At 39.1% G+C, this 26,447-nt stretch overlaps 1 protein-coding gene and 1 long non-coding RNA gene across 2 annotated transcripts in view; both read right to left on the reverse strand.

Moving 5' to 3' along the window:
- The window catches only part of LMO7 (LIM domain 7), a 53,122-nt gene extending 45,529 nt beyond the window's left edge, over positions 1 to 7,593 (reverse strand). Inside the window, exons 1-4 of the mRNA XM_079721616.1 lie at positions 7,364 to 7,593; positions 6,129 to 6,407; positions 4,078 to 4,797; positions 3,065 to 3,094 (exon numbers count right to left, since the gene is read on the reverse strand). Coding sequence (XP_079577742.1) covers positions 3,065 to 3,094; positions 4,078 to 4,797; positions 6,129 to 6,407; positions 7,364 to 7,578 — 1,244 coding nt within the window. The 5' untranslated portion in view covers positions 7,579 to 7,593. The remainder of the gene's footprint in view (positions 1 to 3,064; positions 3,095 to 4,077; positions 4,798 to 6,128; positions 6,408 to 7,363) is intronic.
- A 7,740-nt stretch (positions 7,594 to 15,333) lies between these two features.
- LOC307065232 lies at positions 15,334 to 21,655 on the reverse strand. Its single transcript, XR_013811327.1, has 3 exons — positions 21,565 to 21,655; positions 16,179 to 16,209; positions 15,334 to 15,396 (listed from the first exon to the last, which is right to left on the reverse strand). It is a non-coding gene; the product is annotated as an uncharacterized lncRNA (long non-coding RNA).
- Positions 21,656 to 26,447: the final 4,792 nt, after the last annotated feature.

Genomic DNA, 26,447 nt, shown 5'->3' on the forward strand with positions numbered 1-26,447 from the left:
CATTGCTGAATGTCCCCTGGGGGCAAAATCTTCAGAAAGTAACTCACATCAACTTTGTCTTTCCTTCCTTCTTGTTGTCTTAGGTGTCTTAGAGTTCTACAGAATTTTTTGGCCAAAACCCCATAACTAAAATATACGTGTCTTAGTTGTCTTTGATTACAACTTCACCTTGAATCAATGTTCATTTCCTGTTGATACTGGCAGTAGACTCAATGGCTTAATCATATTACAAAATTATAGCTATGTACCGTTACAAATTCTTTGTCATTAACAGCTTCTGCCAAGAGGCATCATAACCAAATTTTCAAATGTCACAGAACCATAAGACAAATCATGCAACACAAAAGCACATGTGAGAAAATGACTGCCACATACAAAGCGTCTTACTAGAAATAAAGTGAGAAGTGTTAAATGCCAAATAAAAAGCAAGCCAGAAATGAACAATCTAAGCCTGCAAAAGGTGACGCACATTTCTCTTTAACCTGGTTCTTACCAAAAAGAAAGCATTCATGTTACAGGCAGTTATTTTTCCATCACAGGATGTTGAGCAATAATGATTTTTCCAGGTAAGTGTTCCAAGCTTGACAACATACACGATGTCCAGAGGAATATCACCCAGAAATATCACTTGTTTCATGTTTATAATCATTTACAAACATGTTTATAAACATGAGCTGAATTCTAGATTAAATGTCTGTACTCAATCCAATTTAAATCTTTTTTTGTTTTCACTGCAGATCAATTTAAGAAAAACATTGCTAACTGAGAGAATTTTTTTAATCCCAAATAATATATTTTAATTGCAAGTGGTCTAAAATGCAATTCAGTTTTCTGAAGATATATCTGTATTACTTTCCATTATTTGACAAGTCATGCATTATTCATCAGTCTCCATTTACAGACAACCTTGCTTTATTTGTGTTATCTTGGCAGTAAACGGCATGGGGAACAGCCTTTAAAACAAATAGTGTACTATGCAAGTAGCAATCTTGAAAGGGTCTACAGAAGGCATTTGCTGCTGCTGGCTCTGGCCCAGGAAAACCCTTAGCTTGCTGAGCCTCAGCATTTGGGTTTTTCTCTTCTTTTCTTAACCCAGTCATACAGTGTGTTCCTAAGAGGGAACAGGTACAGCCATTGGAATAACTGTACAGGTTTACATTTGCATGAAGCACTTGTACTCAGTGTATTCGTATCCCCTTTAAGAAAAACAACCTGCTTACGTTATAAAGCCTTATTTACCAAAGAAAATTCCTCTGAAAGTTATCATTCAAAATGCTTGATACTGCAGAGATTTATTTATCAAGTTAAAACAGCTTTCCCATGATGAACTGAGATTAGCAGATGCTTAAGCGTCATGCTAAAAATTGCCTTGTTCACCCTCCCTGATGGAAACGCTTTAAGCACACATGAGGAACTGGATAGGAGATAATGTGCCTTTGCAAGGCACACTTAAAGCATGCTGGGAGCCTGATTTTTAAAATCAGTGGCTGAGAAGTACTTGAAATTAGTTGCCCATCGCTCCTTTACATCTTTGACATCTAGAATGGCTATATTGCTTTAAATAGTACTTTTTAGTACCTTCCAAGATCTCCACATTATCAAAATTATCCAAAGCTATCAAAATTAGAGAAACTGGGACCTCCCTGGTGGCACAGTGGTTAAGAATCCGCCTGCCAATACAGGGTACACGGGTTCGAGCCCTGGTCCGGGAAGATCCCACATGCTGCGGAGCAGGTAGACCTGTGCACCACAACTACTGAGCCTGAGCTCCAGAGCCCGCGAGCCACAACTACTGAGCCCACGAGCCACAACTGCTGCAGCCCGAGCAATGCTAGAGCCCGTGCTCCGCAACAGGAGAAGCCACCGCAATGAGAGGCCTGCGCACCACAACGAGGAGTGGCCCCGCCCCCTCGCCGTAGCTGGAGAAGGCCCGTGCGTAGCAGCGAGGACCCAACGCAGCCAAAAATTAATTAATTAATTAATTAAGTATTTTAAAATTAGAGAACCTTAGAGATGAAAAGGCTTAGACAGATTAAAATATTTGACATACTTAAATTTTCTTCTTGAACAAAAAGTATTAGCAGTTAGGTTCACAAAGTTACAGAAAGTTTGATATAAAGTATTAAGATGTAGCCAGCTGGTTATCCTGCACTAAGAATGGCTAAGTCTACATAGTTAGTGTGTACTAAAAGTAAAGAAGCATTTATTTTAACTCAGTTATTCTAGAAAGGGAAAATATTTCCAGAAAGTTATTTTTATCATATTTTATGCCTACCAGGTGACTACAGTTAAACAACAGGACAGTCGCCCCTCCGTATCCGAGGGGGATTGGTTCCAGGATCTGCATCCTCAGATACAGAGGACCAATGTAGACAAAAACTGGGAATTAGTTCTAAATATAGTCCTTGCAGCTATATTGGAAACTACCAGTATTTAAATTTTTTTGCAGTTTTGGAAGTCTGATTTGCCTTTATAATACAGCCATGTTGTAAAATTTTACCCTAATGAGGAATCTTGAAAATGTTTCCAAATCCTACTAAGGGAAGACTAATGCCACTCACCATCCCAACGAACAAAGCTCCCCTTGAACTGAGAGTATACAGATAATGCCAACTGCATGCATTCCAACCTCAAAGTAAATGCTAATACTCTTTTTCCATCATAGATATTCTGAAACGTAGTTATTTGGGCTTCAACATCCAGAAATGAGAGGTTTGGTCTATGCAGCAATCAGATACCAGAATAAATACACCTAATCTCAGGCACGTGTTTTTGTGACTTTTAATCAACTCCTTAAGGGAAAAAAAAAAAAAAGGACCTGAATTTTTGACTTTTAATAAAACAAACTGTTGCAGTCCTATAGGACTTCATGCACTGGGCACTCAGACAGAAATATTACCATTTGGTTGCAGAATTAAGAAAGATTTCCCATTGTTTAAGTCTCATGCACAGCACAGAGCACCCCCATTTAGTGACATGCCAGGATAGAAGTGCAAAGACGTACTACACAAAGGACAAACAAAATGCAGACTTTTTTTTTTTTACTGTGAACCACAAAACTTACCCGTTCTCACCGTAAATCTTTTGAAAGAGTCTAAGAAATCAGAAAACCAAAAATTAAAAGTCATTTTTTCTAGTTGTGTTAGTTTCTAAATCAGCATCTTTAAGAGTTGAACTAGAGATGGACAAATCTCAAAAGGTTGCTTCTTCAGTCACATTCTTGATCATGTCTCAAAATCTCATTGATCTCATATCTCAAGGAATTCAGATTAAGATAAAGAATTTCCTGATTTCCTTTGAACCAACAAACCCATTTTTAGAAAAGCTTCCTGTTGCCAGGAACTAGTAAGTTAGATTTAGATCTACTAATTTCATTTAACCCAATATTTGTCGATCCCAAAGTTCAACAAACTGAACAGTCATCAAAACAGCAAGTTGCATAACACATAAATGCAGACTCATGATCAAAATGGCCATAATTACATACATGTAAAGTGTAGTCCACAGCAAATAACATTCATGCATTTTAATAATGTTTGCACTGAACTTTAAACCATGAATTTAAAAAGTCACACATTGATAGTCCAAGAAGTCTAGGTCAAAATCAAAACTCAAAATCAAGTTAAATGAAACTTGCAATGCCATATTTTAAGGGAAATTTTTACACAAAAATCATGTACTCCGAAATATGAGAAACACATAAAACCAAACAACCAGACTGTTTCAGAAATGCCTGGACGTGAGAATAAAAGTCTGTAAATATAATTGGAAAACATTTTCGTGGAACGTCAATGTGGCAGAGTAGTATCATAGTCATCCTTAAGGCCAAGGGCAACATTTGTGTATACACCTTCTTAAACAGGTCTCAGAGAGGTGATGTTGAGATGTGCAAATATGGAATTGCACTTTTTCCACACAAAGACTAAAGGTTTCTCAAAGCAAAATCAACGTTTTACAGGATGCTTCCAAATGGCTCATGACATGCAGAGCTGGGCAATACGATGCCACTTTCTCACACAAGAAAAGTCACACAAGACCATCCATGACAAGCAAATCCTTGCAGAAACACACTCTGACCTCTCCACCATCAGCCGCTTCCTGTGCCTAAGCCTGCTGGCCTCCCGGATGGACTCCCACTTCTGTAAGTCGGCCTCGCTGCAGGGACCAGGGGTGAAACTGACTGGAGGCACAGTAGCTCCCAGCTTCCAAGATTGGATCTTACGAGCCAACATGTCATCTTTCTTCTGCCTACAGGAAGGAACTAACACTCTACAGCTATTACTTTTTTCTTTGGGTGGGCATGTCCTTTCAAGTACACAGAGAAATTTTGCTTGGATTTCCGGAGGAAGAGTCCAGGGTTCGGGGAAAGGGACTGGCTGGTATCTGTCTGGGGCTCCCGACAGAGGCACCTCTTTCTTCTGTGCTGGAATGCGGCGAACAATCATATCATCTTTTTCTAGGTCTGGAAGTACAAGTTCACCTTCCCTACACTGCAGAATTATATCTTGCTCTACAGGATCGTCTTGCCCAGAAAGCCTTCTTAAGTCTTCGAAAGCCCGGAGAACACATGGGTTTGCATGGAAAGCCCCAGTCTTTCTGACAAAGAAATCATCATTCTCTAAGTCAGGATCCAGGGCTGGCATCTCCAGGTCATCTGGTCTATATCCTGGTGTATAAGAGAGATTCCTTCTGCGTGTTATGAGCCTTGGGCCAGCAGTGGGATCAATTTTGATATTTGTTTCAGAAGACAAGATGTCATCAGAATATGTCTGGAGGGCCTGAAGTAATAAAAACTGACTGAAGCATAGAAAAGAAAAAGGAAGGGAGAGAATCTTATTAAATTTGGGGAGAAAAGGTAATTAGGTAGCAGACTAATTAGCCAGTCACTGTGGGTGAATTATTTTAGGTGGCCATGGGAGGGACTCTTGCTGAGAAGAAAGATTAGCATTTAATGCCGTAATCCATGACTTTCCTGGATACCATTTAAAGGAATAAGAGCAGAGTGTATCTCTCAGTGGGCACCACTGAGGCCAAGCGATGGGGCCAGAATGGGAAGAGAGTGAAGCTTCCTGATACACACAGTGTTCCCTTCCACCCCCTCCTCATCCCATTGGCCACAGTGACCTAAGTCCCCTCCCAGAGAAGCAGCAATCATCTTGGAAGGTTTCAAGAGCTGAGCAAGAAGCACTTTATGCAACAGGCACAGGTAGTCAGCAGATTAAATAAAATGCTCTGAAGCTTTATAAAGACTCCTATGAATCTTTTCTTTGCATTTTCCCACCAGTCTTGCCTGTCCCAGTGTCTGTCTATAAGTTATTTCCTTTCTCCAAGCTCCACACATAGCACAGCTGTAAAATTAGGTCAACTGCCTAAAAAGCCTTTTAAAAACGGTTTTCCCAAGAACTGTCTATGCCACATGTAACTATATACTCTCTTGTACGTGATTGTGCTAAAGAATATTTAATCCCATAGAATTTCAAGCTCACATGCTTGTACAGAAAGCATGATGTCATATGCTATGCTTTTATAACTAAACATTAAGTGCCTAAGTGTTCATGACTCAGCACATCATGGTCAGAGGTTAAAGTAGCAGCAGAAGCTGGCACAAGTGTCACAGGCCAGACTCCAAGCAGGCGGGCTCATGCAGGCAGGTACACCTGGGCTCATCTGAAGCACCACTAGTTCTCCTGGCTGCATGGGTGTCCCGGGAGTTTCTGGTCCATTTCTTAGCCAGTTCCAGCAAGAGTGAACATCTTTGACAGTTGCTGTCTAGCCTATGATATGCTTTTTGTATGCTACTAAAAATGGCGGAGCTTCCGTCAGAGCCTGAATCCTCATCGTCAGAGTCTGAATTCCTTCTACCGTGGAGTGACATAGCGAAAGGGAAGAGAAAAGAAGACAAAGAATTGGAGAACGATGCAACTCAAAATAATGTCAAGCTCTGGCTACGGAGAGGACTTTTTAAGATCCAGATCCTAAAGTTTAAATTTAAACAGTAGTTTTTTCAGTTAGCAGTTCTACAGATGTTGAAGGGAAATTAACCTCTCTCATAAAAAGCACACATAGAATGTACCCAGCCAGGGTACTGAATGGACACCAGAATAAAAGAAACATGCACGCAGACAAACCTGAATCCCTGAAATTCTTTATACCATGGTTTATAAGTTTCCCTTTTTATTCGTTTCCAGTTCACATCTTCTGGGATCCAGCATTTGGGAAGAAACTGATCAAAAGCACTCCCTGGGCTTGGCATGATTGGGCTTAGCTTTCGCACATAAAGATCATCCCTTACAGTGTTGGGTACGCTTGTCTTTTCTTCTGCCTCTTCCAAATAACAAGAGGAGTCGGAAGTTTCTTGTACCGTTGGCCAGTTCTCCACGTTTGTGCCCCAAGTTCTCCTCTCGTTACTGTTCAAAACATCCAACCAGTTAAGACACTGCGTGAGCAATTTGTGACACAGAACACAAGAGGCATGCTTTCTGTCTCACAAAGTTTACACTGTGAATGCAGCCAATTAGTTCCCATTCTCATCAGTCTCATCATTCCAGCTCCTACAACAAAGTTAAGGCATTATAATAGCATCTCATTTTAATTAGAGAAGAGCTTGATACAGAAGGGCCAAAGACAACTATAAGATGTGTTAAAAGAGAGAGACAAATTGCAAACCATCTGGGGTGTTACTTTACATATTAAAAATCAAGAGCATAATAGACATTCCAATCCAAGAGAAATTTTTCTGACCTCGTCATTCTGTATAGCCCAGTGGCTAATGGGTCAGCAGGAGAAAAGATTGGTGAACAAGACTTAGGAGAGATGCTTTTCGAGATGAAACCCTCGGGCCTCTTTTTCGTTTGGAATCTACGGTTGGCTAAGTCATCCAAAACTACATCCGGCAACCTCCGTTCCTCCTCCGAGTCTGATCCACTTTCAGAACCATACACCTCCTTCTGATAGGAATCTGGATTCGAAAAATCATGCTTTGCTCTGCTGATTTGATGGGAAATTAAAGAATTCTTTTTGTGTCCACTGAGATCAGTCAACACAGAAAAAAAAAAATGGAAGAAAGTAACACAGCAGAGCTCACAATGAACAATAAGCTGAAAGATAACCAGTGAGCTAAAGGCATGCATCTAAAAAAAGAACCGGCAAATCATACGCTGACATTCTAAAACAGAAGAAATCTCTTCAAGATACGGATGACTAAAAATATAGGTAAGTAAAAGAAATATTTCATTAATGAAGTTTTATGTTATCTGTGAAATACATTTTAAGGACCATTCCTTTTTACCAAATTTAAATACCCTGGCAAATTCACAAAGCAGACTGAATTTTAAAATTCAACAATCAGCTCGCATCCCAGTACCTTGGAAATGTTCCATCGGCTTCTATGTAGACTGGGCTTGTCCAGCTTCTTCTGTTATCCTCATTTTTGTCCAGCTTTTTCTTCCTCAAGGGCGCCGGCACATAGGAGGGCTGTCTACCCTTGTTGGGTAAAAAGCGATTGAATGGTAAAGCAGACTTTGGTTCAATAGCCGAAATCCTTCGATATGACATATCATCTTTATTATGGTCCTGCATTTTGAATGTAAATTCAGAATCTGTGTCACTTTCACAACCTATTAAAAAAAAAAAGGCACAAGAATTTGCTTTACTCTCCAGGTTACTCGTCTAACTGAAACCCACACAGCATGCCTGCTTTTGTCTTTCCCTTGGAAACCCAGGGCTCTACTGCTAACTGCAGGGAATATTTTTAGAAATTTGTCATTAAGTTGTGATAAGACCCATCAGGAGGAACTTGCTTTGCATACTGGAGATGCATGCAGGACATTCTTTCACTGTTGCACATTCTAAGCAGAAAAAGTCCTGGTTTATGGCTGAACCCCTTTTCTTCCCAGTCTTCCTTGCCCTCACGATTTGTCATAAAATTTGTTGATGGAATACATGTGAATAAAATCTAGCAATCAAGTCAAAGATGCCTAAAATGAGATCTGAATGTAGTTCGAGGGAAACTCAGTCATTTAAAATAAATCATGCAGTCATCCAAAATTTCTGTGAGGCGAGAGACAAGGGAAGACAAAGAAAGAGATGCAAAAAGCACAAGATCACAAAGAAGTTTGATAGATCCTTGTGAGACCCCTATGAGCAAGAATCACACGTTACATATGAGGTTGGACCAAATGACTTCTAACGTCCCCCCAAAATATTAACAGAACACAGAACTCGAGGCTTCTTCTGACGGTGGTCACGGAAATATCGGGAACCTTGTATTTTGATTCAACATCATTTACACACAAATTTGAAAGAATACACTTTGGTACACCTCAAGGTCAGATAGATACAAACACTAATCTGTTCTCAAAAAAAAAAAGTCAGTCTGTTCTTTTAAATACATGGGAAGAAATGAGGGTACAAAACATGACAATAGATACGATATAGATACGATAGATACAAGCTTCAGCTGCCTCCCATTCTGCCCTTTTCTTCCTGCCTCTGTGTATCTGTTAAGAAACTTTGCAAATGTTGCATGCTTCCCGCCAGAGCTCTCAGAGGCTGGCTGTGCACAGTACCTGAGGACCTGGGAGCTGTGGGCTCTCGGCAGGAGCACACCTGCAGGGTAGACCTGAGCCAGAGGCAGTCTCGCCCCCTCCCCCGTGCCTGGCAGGAGTCTACAGTAATGACAGAGAGGAGGCTACAGGAAGCGGCTGAACACACAGCCAGGAGCCCTTGAGATGGGAACAGGGAAAGGAGAGTCATGGAAAGAAAGGAGGAAGTATAGCAGCTATGACCAGAAGGACTAATAGTCAATAATCTCGTGCTTTGTTTTTACTGCCTCCTAAATTAGTACATTTTTTGAAAATAAGAGAAATGTCAAGGATTCTTGCTAAAATTTTGTACATGTGAAATTTGTACAAAAGATCCTTCTACTTTGGAATTTTTTAAGCTACATTTTTTTTTTTTTAGTCCAGTACAGTATGCTGCAGAGTAGGCAAATATCCTTGATCTGGTAAGAGATATGGATGAAAAATGCCACCTGCCATATCAGTAAACAAAGGATATTGCGGCCAGCCAGCCAGCAGCCACTGCACCTGTCCCCGACTGTGCACCCTGAGGGGATTCAGGATGGAGAAAAGCAGGCTACTCGCCCCATATGGTTAAGGTGCATGTCAAAGGAATGATTTCAGTGAGCCCAGGCTCTTTCATCTTTCCATACATAGGAAAGCCTGAAATTCATTAACTTGAGATGTCTGGTTTTTCTTTAATTAACAGTAATCTTTTGATGTTCTGACTACCTGAGTGAGTTGTTTTTTGTTTGTTTTCTTGTTTGTTTTGTTTTACAAAGACTCCTATTTATCCCGGCTCCACCCTTACCTCTGCAGAGCAGTCCCTCAGAACTATCTGAGACACTGTCTTCTGGGCTTAAGTCCTCATGAAGTCTGCTGAATAAAACATAATTCTCAACCTTTCGATTGTGCTTTTGCTTTTTTTTTTTCCAGTCAACAGAGGCTTCATATAAAACTAAGGAATATGACTTTGCAATTCTGTTAACCTAAAAATATTATCTTATCATCAATATTATATTGATCATCAATTTGGGACTACAACTTGGTAGGTAGCAGAATTTCAACGTACTGATCACAAAAAAGTTTTAGCATCCTGGTGGCCCCCAGGATTTTCTTTTTTTTCTTCCTTAGTTTTAATTAGCAAGTCTTCACTTCCACCCTCTTCAAACATGGTCTGCAACTCCTTTCCCAAGATCAGGAAGCAGCGTGACAGTAACCCTCTGCTTTTCCTCACAAGGGCCAGGCACCCAGCCCAACAAGTATTATCTGAGGACAGTGCTTCAAGTCACACCACTGGACCACTGCATTTGAACTGGCTGGAGTCTGTATACTCCCACATGCCTTCAATACGTGTCCCTTTTATTTTTGTTGGTCAGATATAAATTTAAACGTCACCTGTGTTAGGTTCTTCAGTCAGGACAAAGTAATATAGTGGGTTGAGAATTTCAACCTCTGCTTTTACAGCTTTAATCACTCAGATGAATTATGAACTCTGATTCATTTCCTTTAAACTATTATAAGAGTCATCTGGGCTATGAAAACATTAAACCTAGACAGCAAACAGCCAACAAATACGGCAGTAATTGTAAAGGTTAACTCAAATAGCCATTCACTTTTTAAACGTTTAAATGCCACGGCTACTCAAAAAGCTAAAGAATTTGGGGTTTTGTTATAATATTTATGGATTCATTCTATTTTTGAAAAACAAATTCATTGTACATTGCTTTTATGTACATTTACATTAAAAGAACAACAGCAAATAAAGGTTGAATTCTAGCTAATGATTGCATGCTGAAGCATTTAGGACAAGTGTAATGTTCTCTGAAGTGCCTCAAAAAATAAAATGGATAATTAATGCATAGAGAATGCATGTGATGCATTCTCTTTAATGCATAGAGAAGGTATGTGATAAAGCAAGCACAGTAAAATGTTATGGTAAAACTAGGTGGCAGGTACATGGGTATTCATGTAAAATTCTTTCAACTTTGCTGATGTCTGAAATTTTTTATAATAAAAACATTAGGAAAAACATTTAAAATAAAAAATAATAATCAAAATAAACAAGCAAAGTAAACTCTCTAACAATCCAGCAAAAACTCACAACCAGAACTCTCAATTTTTCATGCTGATGGTGGAAGCACAGAAATAGTTCAAGAAACTTCACTTGTGGTTCCAATCTAGTCAATTTGAATTGCGAGAGGCATACAGTCAGAAATTTCTGACACCACCCAACAGCCAGAGGAAAGACTTGCATTTAAATAACAGATTTGACCATAATATTGGGATTTTGAAAGAAAGTTCCTTCCCACAACAGAAAGACTTTCATTAACACGCTCCTTTCACACTTGTCATGGGTTTACTCTGACCCTGACGGACGCAAAAGATGTTTTCTAACACAATGCCAGTGTTGTTACTTAATCAAAGTTTAGCATAATATTCTATCATGACAGATATCAATCATTTCTTTTCTTAGATAGAGATAATTATTAAAATATTTTCCTCTTTTTTCTTAGAAGTTGTTTTTTTTTATCTTTTGCAGAAAAGTAAGAAAAGGGAAGAAAGCTTATTCAGGAACTAGAACAGACTTTTATAGAATCTTATTTACTTTCTTTTTTATGTTTAGATATATCAGTTATTAGGCCTCAGAGGCAGAGATGATTAAACCTGAATCTGGAGAGAAAAGAATTAGGATAGATTATCGCTGATAAAACAGGTCATAGTTAACTGTCTCTTCCCCAAACTCCTCTAAAAACAGAAGATTAAAAGAAGTGAAACTATCACCCCTCCAGTGGCAATATAGTGAGGAAGGAACAAGAGAGACAGAGAGACAGAAACAGAGACAGAGAGAAGGAAGGAAGGGAGGGAGGGAGGGAGGGAGGAAGGAAAGAAGGAAAGAAAAGACACCCCCAATTACATTTCCATCTCTACAAAAATATACTTCTTGGCGAAATTTTTGCCTCAATAGTTTCACTCCATTTTTCTACTCTCTCCAATTCCCAATTTTCTCTCAATACACAAAGAAATAAAAATAAACCGTCGAGTCCAAAATGTAACTCACCTTCACGTGCCCCCCTCAACGTGATATCAGAGGAGCAGCTTGTGAATGACCTAGACCCCAAAGAGTCCAAGCTTTCAAATGAATCTTCTCTCTTATAGTTGCCTGGAGGAGCAAGTAATTCTCCACGCTCAGCGCACCAGATATCACCGTAACCACTGTCTCTGCCACTCCTCTTCAGGAAGCTGGACTCTTCAAGTGCCTGAAGAACATTTTTTAAAGACTAGTAAGTTAGCATAAACTTCCAAAAATGTAATCAGTTATTGCTTATTTATTTGCAATAGCTCAAGTTGTGCTGCATTTGATAGGTGAGGCAATGAGACTGCCCCATTAAATATCAGAAAAAAACTGATAAAAATCAGAATATAAATCTGTAAATGTTTTCCCACAACTAATACTTGGCACTCATGTGACTATATGGAGGTATTCAATATTATTTAATAAGGTAATAATAAGGGGGAACATTTTTTTTTTTTTTTTTTTTTGCGGTACACGGGCCTTTCACTGCTGTGGCCTCTCCCTTTTTTTTTTTTCTTTAATTTTATTTATTTTTGGCTGCTTTGGGTCTTCGTTGCTGTGCGCGGGCTTTCTCTAGTTGCGGTAAGCGGGGGCTACTCTTCATTGCAATGCACGGGCTTCTTATTGTGGTGGCTTCTCTTGTTGCGGAGCAACGGCTCTAGGCACGCGGGCTTCAGTAGTTGTAGCACACGGGCTCAGTAGTTGCGGCACGCAGTCTTAGTTGCTCCACAGCGTGTGGGATCTTCCCGGATCAGGGATCGAACCTGTGTCCCCTGCGTTGACAGGAGGATTCTTAACCACTGCGCCACCAGGGAAGCCCCAGGAATTCCTAGGTTCTTTAACAACCAAATGTAATATGTCAACTTTCATTAAATCATTATTCAGAAAAAAAGTTATGAAAGAGAGTTAGGAGACAATTGGGATATTCTGAATATAGACTGGATATTAACTAATGGGGAATTCATGACTGTTCTTTGGTCTAGTAGACATCACAGGTATATGGAAGAATATTCTTACTGTTAAGAGATGCATGCTGAGTATTTAGGGGTGAGTTGTCTGCAATCTACCTTGAAATGATTAATTAAAACACAGATGGATACATAAATAAAGCCAATATGGGACATGTTTAATGATTAAATCCGATGGAACACAGGTGGGTATTTGTTGTACTATTCTTTCAACTTTTAATTAGGAACACTCTCAAGATATTAAAAAGCTGAAGAAAGAATGTTTACAATGAATAATTAGCAGCTGTCTCAGGCATACTTTTGGCTAAGACTAGATGTTAATTCGTGGTTGAATTGTTTGACAAGTGTTTAAGTGCCAGCAGGGTCTAGTAGATTTATGTGAGATTTCATATATTTTAGACGCCACACACACCCCGGAATTAGAGTTGACATCCTAGCATGAAAATGAAAGTGCCTGCTTTGTACCCTATTTCCAAGCGGATAGGGAAGCTGGGCTTAGTGCTGGTACCACCAAAATACTTCTAAAAAAATATAGATTTTAAAATTCTAAGTAAATCTTTAGATTTACCAGGTTTCTTAGATACACACTTGTTGAAGCCTTAGAGTTCAACTCAAGGAGATGATTTTTGACCTTGTAAGCGTTAAAGATAATGATGATGTGCCACCATGGTTATAAAAGAACCAAGGTTTGGCCCCGTTGCCTGGTTCCTCCCCCTAACCCTCACCAAGGACTTTACTCTGACAAGTCACGTAAAATGAGTCATCTACAATTTATAGGATGACTAAGGGTCAACAGCTTACTGCAAGTATTTTTTTTTAATATATATTTTGGATTGGCCATTAAGCATTATCTAGTTAAGGGAGAAAAGTTTGATGAACACAATGATTTTGATTTTAACAGAACAATGCAAAACAGCTCATATATTCATTCACCTCTTATGGCTCTCCACACGCCACAATAATGGAATGGAACCACAACTATAGTTTTACCTATGAAAATTCTTTTTTAAATAAATTTATTTATTTATTTATTCATTTATTCATTTATTTATTTATGGCTGCATTGGGTCTTCTGAGTGGGTCATATGGCTGTGTGGGCTTTCTCTAGCTGTGGCAAGCGGGGGCTACTCTTTCTTCCGGTGCACGGGCTTCTCATTGCGGTGGCTTCTCTTGTTGCAGAGCATGGACTCTAAGCACACGGGCTTCAGTAGTTGTAGCATGCGGGCTCAGTAGTTGTGGCCCACGGGCTCTAGAGCACAGGCTCAGTAGTTGTGGAGCACGGGCTCAGTTGCTCTGCGGCATGTAGGATCTTCCCAGACCAGGGCTCGAACCTGTGTCCCCTGCATTGGCAGGCAGATTCTTAACCACTGCACCACCAGAGAAGTCCCTGAAAATTCTTTTTTATCTACTCTGATTTTGACACTGGTGACAGGAAGCAGCCTCGAATAAAGCATTCCCAGCACAAACACTCTACTAGGATGATTCAACCTGAGTCAGACTGCCATAAAAAGAACCAAAGGCTGTAACGAGAACACTAATGCAAGAGCCAAAGTCCTACGTTATTTTTAACTGGATGTTTTCTTAGCTGAAATACCTGTAAGGCAAGGCTTTGCCTTTGCTCAAATCCCTGCCACATTCATCCTTCAGAGCCTTGCCCTCCTCCATTGCACTGACCTACCTGTTCATCTGTCTACATCAGAGGGTTGTGCTGTAAGGATGGGTCATCAGCCTTGTATGAGTGTTTTCTCAACAACTAGTACAATGCTTGTGCATGGTATTATCTCAACTGTTATCTGAATTAACTGCTTTAAGGAATTTAAATAGGGTATTATCAACTCTTTACAATTAGAAAATAAAAATCCAGAAGGAATACCCTAACCTTCTAGACTATAATCCCATCTCCCTATAATGTATGTGGCTGGGTTCAGGCAAAACTATTTAGAGATCAGAGTAGTTATAAGGCAAAGTGATCATTTTCATCCTAAAACTTCTATCTTCCAATTATAGCAACTAACATTTATTACATCCTTACAATGTGCCAGAGACTAATGTTAAATGCCTGACTGGTACAGTATCCTTTAATCATCATTAAGACCCATCAAGCAACTACTATTAATTAGATGATCATATATTATTTTGATGACATATTTTCTTCTGCACACAGCAGATTCTCCTGCATAAATACCGCCACAGTGAAGTTCATTTTCCCATTTGAATATTATGAGTGAAGATTTGGCCAACTCTGGTCAGCGCTGGCACTTGAGATATATGATATGACCCATGGCAAGACAGTAAGATAAAGAAACGAGTAACTTCCATACATTTTAATAGCCCTGAACCACCTCTCTATTACAGGTTAAGTTCATAATAGGTTATATAAAGTGCCTAAGAAAGAAAGTAAATTAGTATTTTGTTGAGTTATCTAAACTTAAGAAATAAATACGTATACCTATATCATATACCCTGGAAACTGCTCTGAAATACTTACTCACTCCTTGTGGTGGCTTACAAAGCCAGCAAATGAGTAACAATCCTCTCCACCCATCCCAATCAGAGCCGCCATATATTATAGAGGGAGGAGAAGAAGGCAGAGGGCATGTGGAAAAAAGAGATGAAGGGGAAAGGGGAAGGTGAGAAGTAGTACTAGTTAGAGTAGTTGTCTCATATAGAGTTTCCTTACCTTAGTCAGAGCTTGTCCTAAAAGATTCTCAAATGCTTTCAAATTAAGATAGGGACCATTATAGTAGGGGTTACTTTGTGCTTTCCTTCCCAGCCAGTACAACGTTATCAAAACCTTTAAAAAAAAATTCCATGAAACAACAAGATCAGTCTATTTAGTAACTAAATGGCAAGCTCAAATGCAAGTGAGCACTCTAGATAAAAGACAGTATCTATGGTTGAAAAGTAGATTTTCTTTTAAATTATGTAAAGGAGAAGGGTCACTAAAAATGTTATTCTTCTTAGATTTCCATCACTGAGCACATTCTCAGAGCAAGAGCCTAGACCCCAACAGGTATTTATACTCTACTGGTACACATGAAGAAGGAAAAAATTTACGGTAAGAAAACATAAATTAAACTTCTAAAGTAATATTTTTCCAACAATCTTACAGACTGCACACTTAAAATCAAAAATTCTCAGCTTCCCTAATAATGATATTGAGCTCTTATGTTTTTCAATAAAGCTGTCACATTTTTAGAAATTCTTCTAATATGCAGAATATTATAGATATAAGTCTACATTGGGCAATTACCCAGAGTCCTTAAACATTTAATGTTTTTCCTTAAAGTCTGAGTTTGGTGGTTTCTGACTTGCTCTCCTAAAAATCCTACAGCCTATTCATTTGCCTTTACCACATTACTAACATGTAAGGACCCACTCCCTAGATTTAACCCACCTTCTTATACTGTGAGGTCAGAAAATACATGTTTCAACCATATTTAAACACAATTAGAATTTGTTTCTAGCAAAACTTAGAAAAAGACAGAGTATATCAGATATTTTTAGATCCCACTACCTTTTCACAGAACATGTAAGTAAAAAACCATTTATAATGTCCCATTAAATATATCTTACATTTTTCACTCTCCTATCAGTCTCTTCTTGCCTGTAAAGAAAAAAGAAAATATCCATTAGTAATATCTATGAACCTTAAATTGTTAATTATTAGCTAGAAAAAACTCATTTGTATTCTAAAGTTCTATGAATATTAATACCACCTGGAAGTTCAGAAACCTTAGTTTATTATCCATCAGAAGGATTTTTCCATATTCACTGATTTCATGAAATATAATTGTCAGTTTTCTATAAAAAGCAAGGTTGTCTTTTTTCCTTACTTTATTCATTACAGTCTGATTTTTTAAATGTGTTATTTGCATTTATAAGTTTTCATTTTAAACAATGTTTAAACCCAAGCAAAAGGCGAAAAAATCAATGCGTGCTCACGGCAGAAAAAAAAAATCAGGAAATGGGGGAAAAAGCCCTTAAATAGGAAAAAACAAAAGTAATTTTGCCCTGAGTTTTCTTTTCCACTTTGCGTGAGGGTTTTTTCACTCAAGTTCCCCAGAGGAAATTGCTCAGAGACCAAACCCTGCAGATTTTGAAAAGTGCAGTTTAAAAAATAGCCATGAATCTCTGCCTAAAGAGATTTCACTCTATTACAAGCATCATGAGTTTTCCCCCCACCTGTAAAAGGGCATGGTATTTGTGGGAAAAGTTAAAGAGGCAGATGTCACCGCAATGTTGAAGATGAAAAACATAAGTTAATTAACAAAGCAATGGATGACCCTAAACTATTGGTGCTTTCCATCAGAGACTTAAGCAGTATCATTGCTAATTCAGAGAGATGCAGGAGCCTGAGCTAGATGACCTCCAAGGTCGCTTTTCAGTCTAAGAGTCATAAGTAGTACATTTATAAGAAAATATATATGTATACACACACATCATGTGTGTAAGACATATAAAACACACATATATAACATACATACACAGGGAGACAAAGAAAAAGGGGAGAGAGTGAGCACACAAATGGAGACAAACATTTAACTTAGCTTTCAAAGAATCCATGAAGACAGCTACGACCATTCCTTCCCATAAGATAAACATGAACTGAATGAACTTAAGAACAACATTTGCCTCTCACCTACCCCCAAAACAGCATAACAAAAATAAAATCCACAAACTCTCACCCTACTGTGGAAATGTAAATTGGTACAACTACTTTAGTACATTTGGTAGCATCTATTCAAGCTGAATATACAGTATATGCATATTCTATGACCTAGTACTTCCACTCCTCGATATATACCCAACAGAAATGCTTACAGATGTTCACCAAAAGTCATATATGAGAAACTTTATAGAGGCACAATTTATAATAGAAATAACTGGAGCTACATCTATGTCTTTAACAGTAGATTGGATAAATTATGGAATATCCACACAATGAAATATTCCATAGCAATGAGAACAAACCACCTGCAGCTATCTGGTTCAATCTGACAAACAATGGGAAGTAAAGGAAGCCAAATAGAGCACAGACTGTATTATTCATTCAAGTCAAGAACACAAAAAAAGGCATAACAAAGATATGATGTTAGGAGTCAGGATACTGTTCGTCCTGGTGGGGGAGGATGGAAGTGACTGGAAAAAGGTGAGGGGGCTTCTAGGGCGCTGAAAATTTCTTATATTTTGATCTGTAAGCTGGCTATTTAAGTGAGTTCCATCTCTAAAGTCTGTGAATTGTACACTTAAACTACACATATAGAAAAAGATACATGCTTCAAAAAAGCAAATAAATTTTACAGCCCAAGTACTTAAATCCTAGCTTATCTCTTAAGTAAAAAAGAAAATCATCTTGTAAAAACAAAATCAACATTTTTCAAAGAAGTGGGGGGAAAATAAATCATTAGAAACTGACAATAAAAAAAAAAAGAGTTATATTGGGAATTCCCTGGTGGTCTAGTGGTTAGGATTCAGAGCTTTCACTGCCATGGCCTGGGTTCAATCCCTGGTCGGGGAACTGAGATCCCGCAAGCCACACAGCATGGGCAAAAAAAAAAAAAAAGTGATAAAATATATAGCCTCTTTTTATGTTAATGACCAACAAACACACTTCAGACGTTAAAAGCACAAAGAACCACCAATACTCAATGAAAAGGATACATTAGGCTGAAAATCACCACACTCTTAACGGTCAATGCAAACCACCCCACTTTTCTCAGAAGTACACTGAGGGCAGAAAGAAGAGGAACAGAGCTCTCTTGAACCCCTGACCTCCTTTCCACAGCCCTCTCTAAAGGTTTCTAATCCAACACACTCATTTACTTTGTATTATGACAAAGCAATAATTGTAAACACAAGGTATGGCCTATTTTGGAATAAACACTCACAATAAGCAGTGACCTTGGCACTATAACCTTTCCCTCATTTCACAATCCCTTCTGCATATGAGCATTTATAACATGCTCTTGAACAAAGGGACACACATGCCGGCCAAATTGCTGTTCTATCACTGAAATGTAATGCCAGGAATTCAAGTAGTCAATGATTTGCTGGAGTCCATAGAGGTCAACTTCTGACACACAACAAACACATCTCATTGTATGCAAGTCAGTAACCAGGCGGCTCCTTTCCCTGCTGTGGCTACAGGGCACAACCCCAAGGCCTTCCAAATAGAGCAAGCGTGAGGGCAGAGGAGAAGCTCCTGGTATCAGTCTCTCTATGACCATCCAAGATATTGCCTAACCCATCAGAACCGAAAATAAGACAGTCTGATCTACAAATAGGCTAATTCCCTTACAACAGATATTTCAACAGTTGACATGGTATAATTCCATGTTCAGAAGCATGGTCTTTGGGTCAGATGTAGGTCCCATTAGCTATGTTCATCTTAACTCTTGAAGCTTCCATCTCCTTCTGGAGAAACTGCAAATAATGGCCCTTATTCCAGGACATCATAAGAAAAGTACACAGGCATTTAGCAGAGTCCCTAGCCTCATGGTAAGTGCTCATCAAGCAGCAATTACCACTAGACTGTAAGCTATGTGAGGGCAGGGCCCAACTTATTTACCAAGCTACCCACACAGGCTTCTTAGTGACGCCATGCTGGACTCCAATATTTAAGTTGCAACCAGCCTGCCTGACACTCCCCATCTGTCGTCCCTGCTTTATTTTTGTATTTATAACCATCAACTGCATGCATTCGTTTATTATCTGTCTCTTCATAATCCAAAAGGAATTTTTGTGATTTTATTTACTGCTATATCCCAAGTGTCTTAAGTGTCTACCACCTGACAAGTACGTTAAAATATTTTATTAAAAACGCCTAGCACATGGGACTTCCCTGGTGGTCCAGTGGTTAAGACTCCATGCTTCCAATGCAGGGGGCGTGGATTCGATCCCGGGTCGGCGAACTAAGATCACATGCCACTCAGCGTGGCCAAAAAACACAAAAACCAAAACAAAACCTCTGAGTTCCTGAAGTTTTCTAAGTTAATTATTTCCATAATTTTATTTTAAATGCCTAGCACAGTGCATGGCACACAGATGTTCACCAATACTAATCTGAACACATTTATTTAGCTTACAGAAATGTAAGTCAGCAAAAGAAAGCCTGAAATGATAAAAGCTCAGGAGATTCCTATGAGATGTCAAAGAACAGCTAAATTACATTAGCTTACTTAAAACATCCAATTTTGACTCCAACTGTATTGATACTCATAACTGGGCTTCTTTTTTAAAGCTATTTTCTTTAAAATTGCAATAAAAGGAATTCTTTATAATCATAGATCAATAACCCAAAAAAGGCACAGGTTCAAAAACAAAGGGCAGCTTCAAAGTGCTGAGTACAAAGATTAAGTGGTGGCCTCTGGGATAAAAAAGCTTCCCAGCAGAGCTCTGAAAGACAAAGGCCAAAGAATCCAAACCTTCCTTGAAACCCAAATTTACCATAAAAAGGGACAGAGATGAAACTTTAATAGTTTGAAAAAATGACTATGTTGAATATGTTGCTAGCCTTCTCTGTGTATTACATGCTAATTTAAATATTGTTTGATATTCAGGAAATACCAAGTATGACGTAGATATCATCTTCCACTCTGTTAATGGAAAAGCTCTGGTAATTCTTCACTACCTGACAAAGGACCAGAAAACATGTGCTCATCACAGAGCTCTAAACTTCCTGCCAGAGGCCAGGAAGAAAAGAGCCATAAACCCTCAAGTAAGCCCATCAGTGAACAAGATCCATCAGTAACCACCTTATCCTAACTTCAAGGTATACTCAGAGCCAGGAAACTCTAGGTCTGATCCTTTCTTTATTCAAAGCTGTTTTAAAATACTCGTACAAATCCTCCATCAAGGAGCACCAACCACCTCTAAGGAAAGGACCAGGGAAATAAAATCCATGTGGATGCTCTGGCTCTCATCGGGAGACCCCATTCTTCCCCCAAGGCAGCAGCGTGGCTAAGAGGGCAGGCTCTGGAGTCAGACCTCCTGGGTGTGATTTCTGGCTCCACTTTTGGGAGCTGTGAGAATGTGGCAAGGCTTATCTAACTCTGTGTCTCCATAGTCTCACCTGGAAACCACATACCCATTTCACTGGGCTTAAGACAGACATTTGAAAAGTACTGAACCCAAGCAGATCAAGTAAAGGAGACACTTCAAGACTATCCTCCAATTATCCACCTCAACCACACAGTATGGTGGAAGGGAAGTGGCAAGAGAACAGGCAAGTTTCCCCACACATAGTATTTTCCCCCAGAAGAGACATTTCTGTGACGCACAATTCAAGACACTCTTTCATGTTCTGCTTTCCTTTCCCTCTTTCTCTGAAAGGCTTTGAACAAGAAATTGTTTCTAGAATAAGGTCAAACAAAGAGCAAGGCAAACTAGTGTGGTATGACCGTTGTTGGCCAAACATCCATGTTGGCCCCAAGCCAGCCCTCCTCACCCACACTTTATCTACCAGGGACTGCCTAGGCCAACACCCTTCAATTTTCCAAAAGCTCAAAATCTGAGGGAAAAAAAATGTGCCTACATGGCCGAAGTCTATCTCTCTCATATCTGATAGCATAGTTTGGGAACAGAATGTTAAAGGATGAGATTCTAGTTTTATTATAGTTTGGTGCAGCCAGTTGTAGTCTAGGGCTTCATCAAAAATATTTCCAAAGACGTTCTGTTTATCCAAAGAGCTAACGCTGGGCCCACATGCATGCACCCACCTCAGCCTTTCATAGAATCTCTCCTGGTGGACAGCAGAGAACTGTAACCACACCTGACTCACAGGCCTGGCTAAGAGCTGCCAAGCTTCCAATGTTCATATATAAGTCACCTAAAGCCACTCACAGAGCCAGTCCAGCAGATCAAGGACAAAGAGTTGGAGGAAAATTCCCCCCAAATAAGATAAAGCTTCACAGAGCTTGACACCGACTCCCAATTCTCTCTTTATGTTCTTCCTCCATACCTTTTTGTTTTTTTTCTTCTTCCATATCTTGATACACCTTTTCCTCAAGGTACCAACTTCTTCATTGGCAGCACCATAAGCTCAATCTCGTCATGTTCTGCCCTAAGATCAAAATCCCTTGACACTGAATTCTTCATGCTCCAAAATCACCCTTCCTCCCTAAATCCCAGCCCACACCCTGCCCAATCCAACCTCGGTGAAGATCAAATACAGTTGTCTTACCGAAGCATCATACAAGGAAGCGTGTGATGAAAAACTCATGCTGGAACTTCTGATAGAGTGGGAATATCTTTGCTCCAGATACCACGGGGGAAGACTCCCTACATCCTAACAGGAGAGATGAGACATGTGGTACCACCTGCCACTACCCCAGGCTTCTCTGGCTACAAGGAATCTGGAGTTCAATAAGAGACTCAAGTATAACTTCCTACCCCGCCCGGTCTCCTCCCTGCCATACACACTCACCCCTCTTTCTATCCCTAATCCTACAGCCCCGATCATCCCCTTTTCTTGGCCTCAAATAAGCTTTTACCTTTGTTCCTCAGAACAACTGCAACTCACTGGGTGATTATGTCCCCAAGCATCCACTTCCTGAGGCTACTTCCCAGAGTAGGGCGTGGACCCAACCCTTCCAGAGTCTGTTCTAACCCTGTCCTGCCCTGCCCTGCCCTGGGCAGCTTCAGCTGACCGGGATGTGCTGCTTGGGAAACGGGGTTGACATCAGAGAAGCTGGGCTCACACAATACTTGGTCCTCCTCCAAGCCACTAAGTAATCCCTGCCCTCCAGTTGTTGCTTATGTAGTCTGGCCACCTGTTCACAACTTTTAAAAAAATGTCAAGAAATGAGGTCCTGGATCATGATTTCATAAGCGGTCACCAGTAGAAAAAAGTGTGTGGACTGTATCTGCTTTCAATCTGTCAGGTATGCATGAGGTTAGGGAGGAGGCGTGTGTGTGGCCAGGGGAGACGGTTAAGACCATTCAAAGCAGATGCCCTTCTCATTACAACCGCGGCATCGTTTTCTATAAGAGACAAGACGGTCTGCCTCCAAATGGGAGGAAAGGGTTGCTCAGGATACTGAGTGAAATTTTAAGAAGCATAGTGACATAATAATTTCTGATGCTACTGTCTCTGAGGGAAGGGCCTGTTTTTATTCCAAATGCAGGAAGTGAAGAAGGAATTTAGGAATCTATCAGGTAATGGCTCCTTTTTCTATTAACAGACATTTTTATTCATGGAAGCTCTTCCTTTGCATTACATAAAATAGAGCAAACCTTTCTCTAATGACTGGCAAATAGAAGGAGGAAGAAATGTGTGGATGAAAGTTAAAGACGAATTCTTGGAATACTGCACTCAAAAAGTAAGCTGCATTTAAAAAAATGAAGTTGAAATTCTTCCTTTCCTCCCACCTTCATCCCTAAAAATGAAACTGTATTCCATTTGACAATCTGCCAGTAATGTGAGACACATGTGACTCATAGCTTTTAATCTGCCATTGCTACAAAATGCAGCTCTACCTGACTGTGGAAATTGTAAAAATGGCACTTGAGAAAATAATACCAAATCTGGAGATAATTAGTGAGCAAAAACAGATAAACGATGATTTCTGTACTTACCTATGTGAGACAAAACTCTTGGAAATTCAACAGTTTTTGCCCTAGGAACATAATGCTTATTCCAAACATGACAAATGAATAAGTACCCTCTCGTTAAAAATCATTTCTTATTAAATTTCACACCCCACCCACACAGTACTAAGAATAGCTAAGTTTCACTTGAAGAGAAAGGAAAAAAAAAAAACCCACATGTGTTCGAAGACACTGGCACATGGTTCCACTTAAATAATGAACCTGAAGAGCTGCTGCAGGAGCTGAAAAGTGGGTTTTGTTTCTAACTCTTTCAACCACAGACTTTTTGCAAATCTTCTTTTCTACTTTTTGGAGTATGCTTGCTATTACATAAAACTGATTTCACAATTTGAGACTCACACATGTATATCCCCTGTTAGATGGTAACCCAGAAACAGACAATTCCTGAATACAGAATTTAATATCCATGATATATGCTCCGTGTACTAAATGGAGTTATGACCTTCAATTATATAAAATGTGCTGGGGAGAGACTACAGGGGGTGTCAATTACAGGCCTACCCATCATTCTACTTCTGTAGGTAACAATGCCAGGTAGCAGCAGCAACGGGAAGAGTGGGCTTGGTTTTAGACATGGGAAGTTTGAGACACATGACAACGTAAAAATGTGAAGTAACTGGTAATTAGACATACAAGTAGGATGTTCAAGCTAGAAATCTAGGTTGGAGGTATAATCTGGGGAGTTGTCAGCATCGAGATTAAGTGTAAAGTCATGAAGCTACAATGAGACACCCCTAGAAAATAAGTGTAGATAGAGAAGAGGTCTAGGGGTTGAGGGCTGGGAAACCCAACACATAAGGGCTAAGAGGTAGAGGAGAAACCAGCAAAGCAGACACAGAAGGACCAGCCAATGTGATGGGAGTGGCACGCCAGAGGGAAGGAGGCCGAGATGGAGGGAACAGTCAAAAATGTTGTTGAGAGGGGAATGAGGATGAGCGCTGAGGAATTACTGCTGTATTCTTTTCTTAACCCTTATAATATCTTACACACATGTAATACATACTCACTCAATTACTAATTACTTCTCCTCAAAGGAGAAAAAGAAAGAAGTATTAATATCAACAAAAATCTTGTCAAAACCACTGATGTTCCTAAACATACAATTTAGGAGAATACTGAGCTAGATGGCTCAGGTGCCCTTCCAGACTTCTGAGCCCACACTTAGCAAAGCCAACAAGAAATTCAACTATAGGTATAAATCTTCTTGTCTTTAGCATCATGATATTGGAATAATAATGTGCCAGGTGAGGAATTTTCCAAGTCAGTATTTGTCAAACTGTGTACCATGAAGCATGAGAAACTGGCAGATTGAATGGGGCTTAAGGTCTAAACTTTTTACAAAGTGTTGCATATTTTCTCCTTAACACATAACAGAAAATTGAAGTTGTGAAAAGCCCTACAACAAGAGATCTGTTTTACTTATACTTTGAAAAATTCACTTTCTCATAGTTTTTCGCAGAACAGTTACTAAAATCTTAAAGAATTCTGGTATCGATGAAGTATTTCCCAATTGTGTTCTGTTTAAGTCCACTTTATGCTTTAATTGTATCATGCATATTAATAATAATTACCTTTATTAAGCACTTTATATTAATCATTACGTTGACCGTATTGCATTATTATCTCCTTTAATCCACACAACAATCCAATGATTTATAGATTAGGAAATTGGGACTCCAAAGGCTTAAAAACTTTCCCAAGGTCACAAAACTATTAAGACTTGATGTGATCCATGCTTGCCATACGCTAAAAGCCATGGATTAAGACCCTGTTTTAGTATTAGTGCAGTCACCCTTTCTACCTTAATATATTTTTAATAGTTTACTTCTTTCTTAATCCTGAAAAATAATTGTCTGTAACATCCTTGAGAAGTATAAATGTCTCTCAATATCCTCTCCAAGTGTTGGTTCAAAACCTATCTATAGCAGCAATAATTTCCTGCCTAAATCTGTCTCTCAAAGACAATGGCAGAAGTTCCCCCTTACCTTTTCTGGCAAAATTTAGATTTGTACTGTACTATCTTGCCCATACAACCCGTTACGGGATTCTGCAGATGGAAAATTGCCAAAGCATTTTTTAAAGGACTTCCTTCTGAGTAAATGAAATATATCACAATAATTCTCGTAGTGAGAGAAATGCAAGGCAGAGATTACCTGTTCTTATCACTGCTAAGCCTTTTATGAGTGTGGTTTCTTTAAAGCAAGTACCCATCGAATATAAATAAAAAGATTATAAATTAAGCACAAGCAAGATTAAATGGGAAAACATTTTGGTTAGCCTCCTGAAGGTACATTTTCTGATCTTAAAAAAAAAAAAAAAAAAAAAAAGCTAAATCTACCTTTAGGTTTGTGAAAATTAAACAAAATATATTTAAAGTGCCTAGCACGTAGATACTTATTTTCTTTCTGATGAACATGAAAGCATAAGGTGTAAATTATTAGTAGTAAGTTATTATATCATTACACCAATTCCTTAGCTGTAGTTTATATTAAATGTGCTATGTGTGTATAGTACAAACCGGTATTGACAAAGTAGTGCATACCAAACTATTGATTCATGCTACACATTCAAAAGTCTCCATATTGCTTTTAAGTACATTATTCTCCTTTGCCTATAAGTGAGACTTGTTTCAAAATTTTAATTCCACCATGGGAAAAATCAGCACCACGGCCCCCTCAAAAAAATCCCTAGCCCAAGTTTTTCATAAATCATTTTTAGTCCTAAATTTTGCCTGTTCTAGATTAGCCTCTCTTATCTTAGTGTTTTTTTTAAAAAAAACACCAAATTTTTCACAACTATATTTAATCCAAAGGTTCCTAGGGGCAATATATATTTAGAACAGAGTTTCTTGACAATGTTACCCTTTGAACCTTACAATTCTTCACTGCGGGGGATTACCCTGTGCATTGCAGGACGTTAAACAGACTCCTGGCCTTATTCACTAGACACCTCGCCTCACCCTAGTCAAGACAATCAGAAATGTCTCCAGACGTTACTAAATATCCCCTGGGGCACAAAATTGTCCGACGTTGAGAACCACTGTTTTAGAGGATATAAGAATTTAACTTATTCCTCTTCATAAAGTATACTCAAGGTTCCATGGGCCTAAAATTAGCTGAAACCAAAACCAATCTCATGAGTAGTAAATGAAGTCTGAGGAGTTGACTCACTCTCCAAGAACGACCAAATATTAAATTAAAAACATATTATGACTTATCTTCCTTGCAATTTGTA

Source organism: Hyperoodon ampullatus, assembly GCF_949752795.1.
Source record: "Hyperoodon ampullatus genome assembly, chromosome: 16".
NCBI lineage: Eukaryota > Metazoa > Chordata > Mammalia > Artiodactyla > Ziphiidae > Hyperoodon > Hyperoodon ampullatus.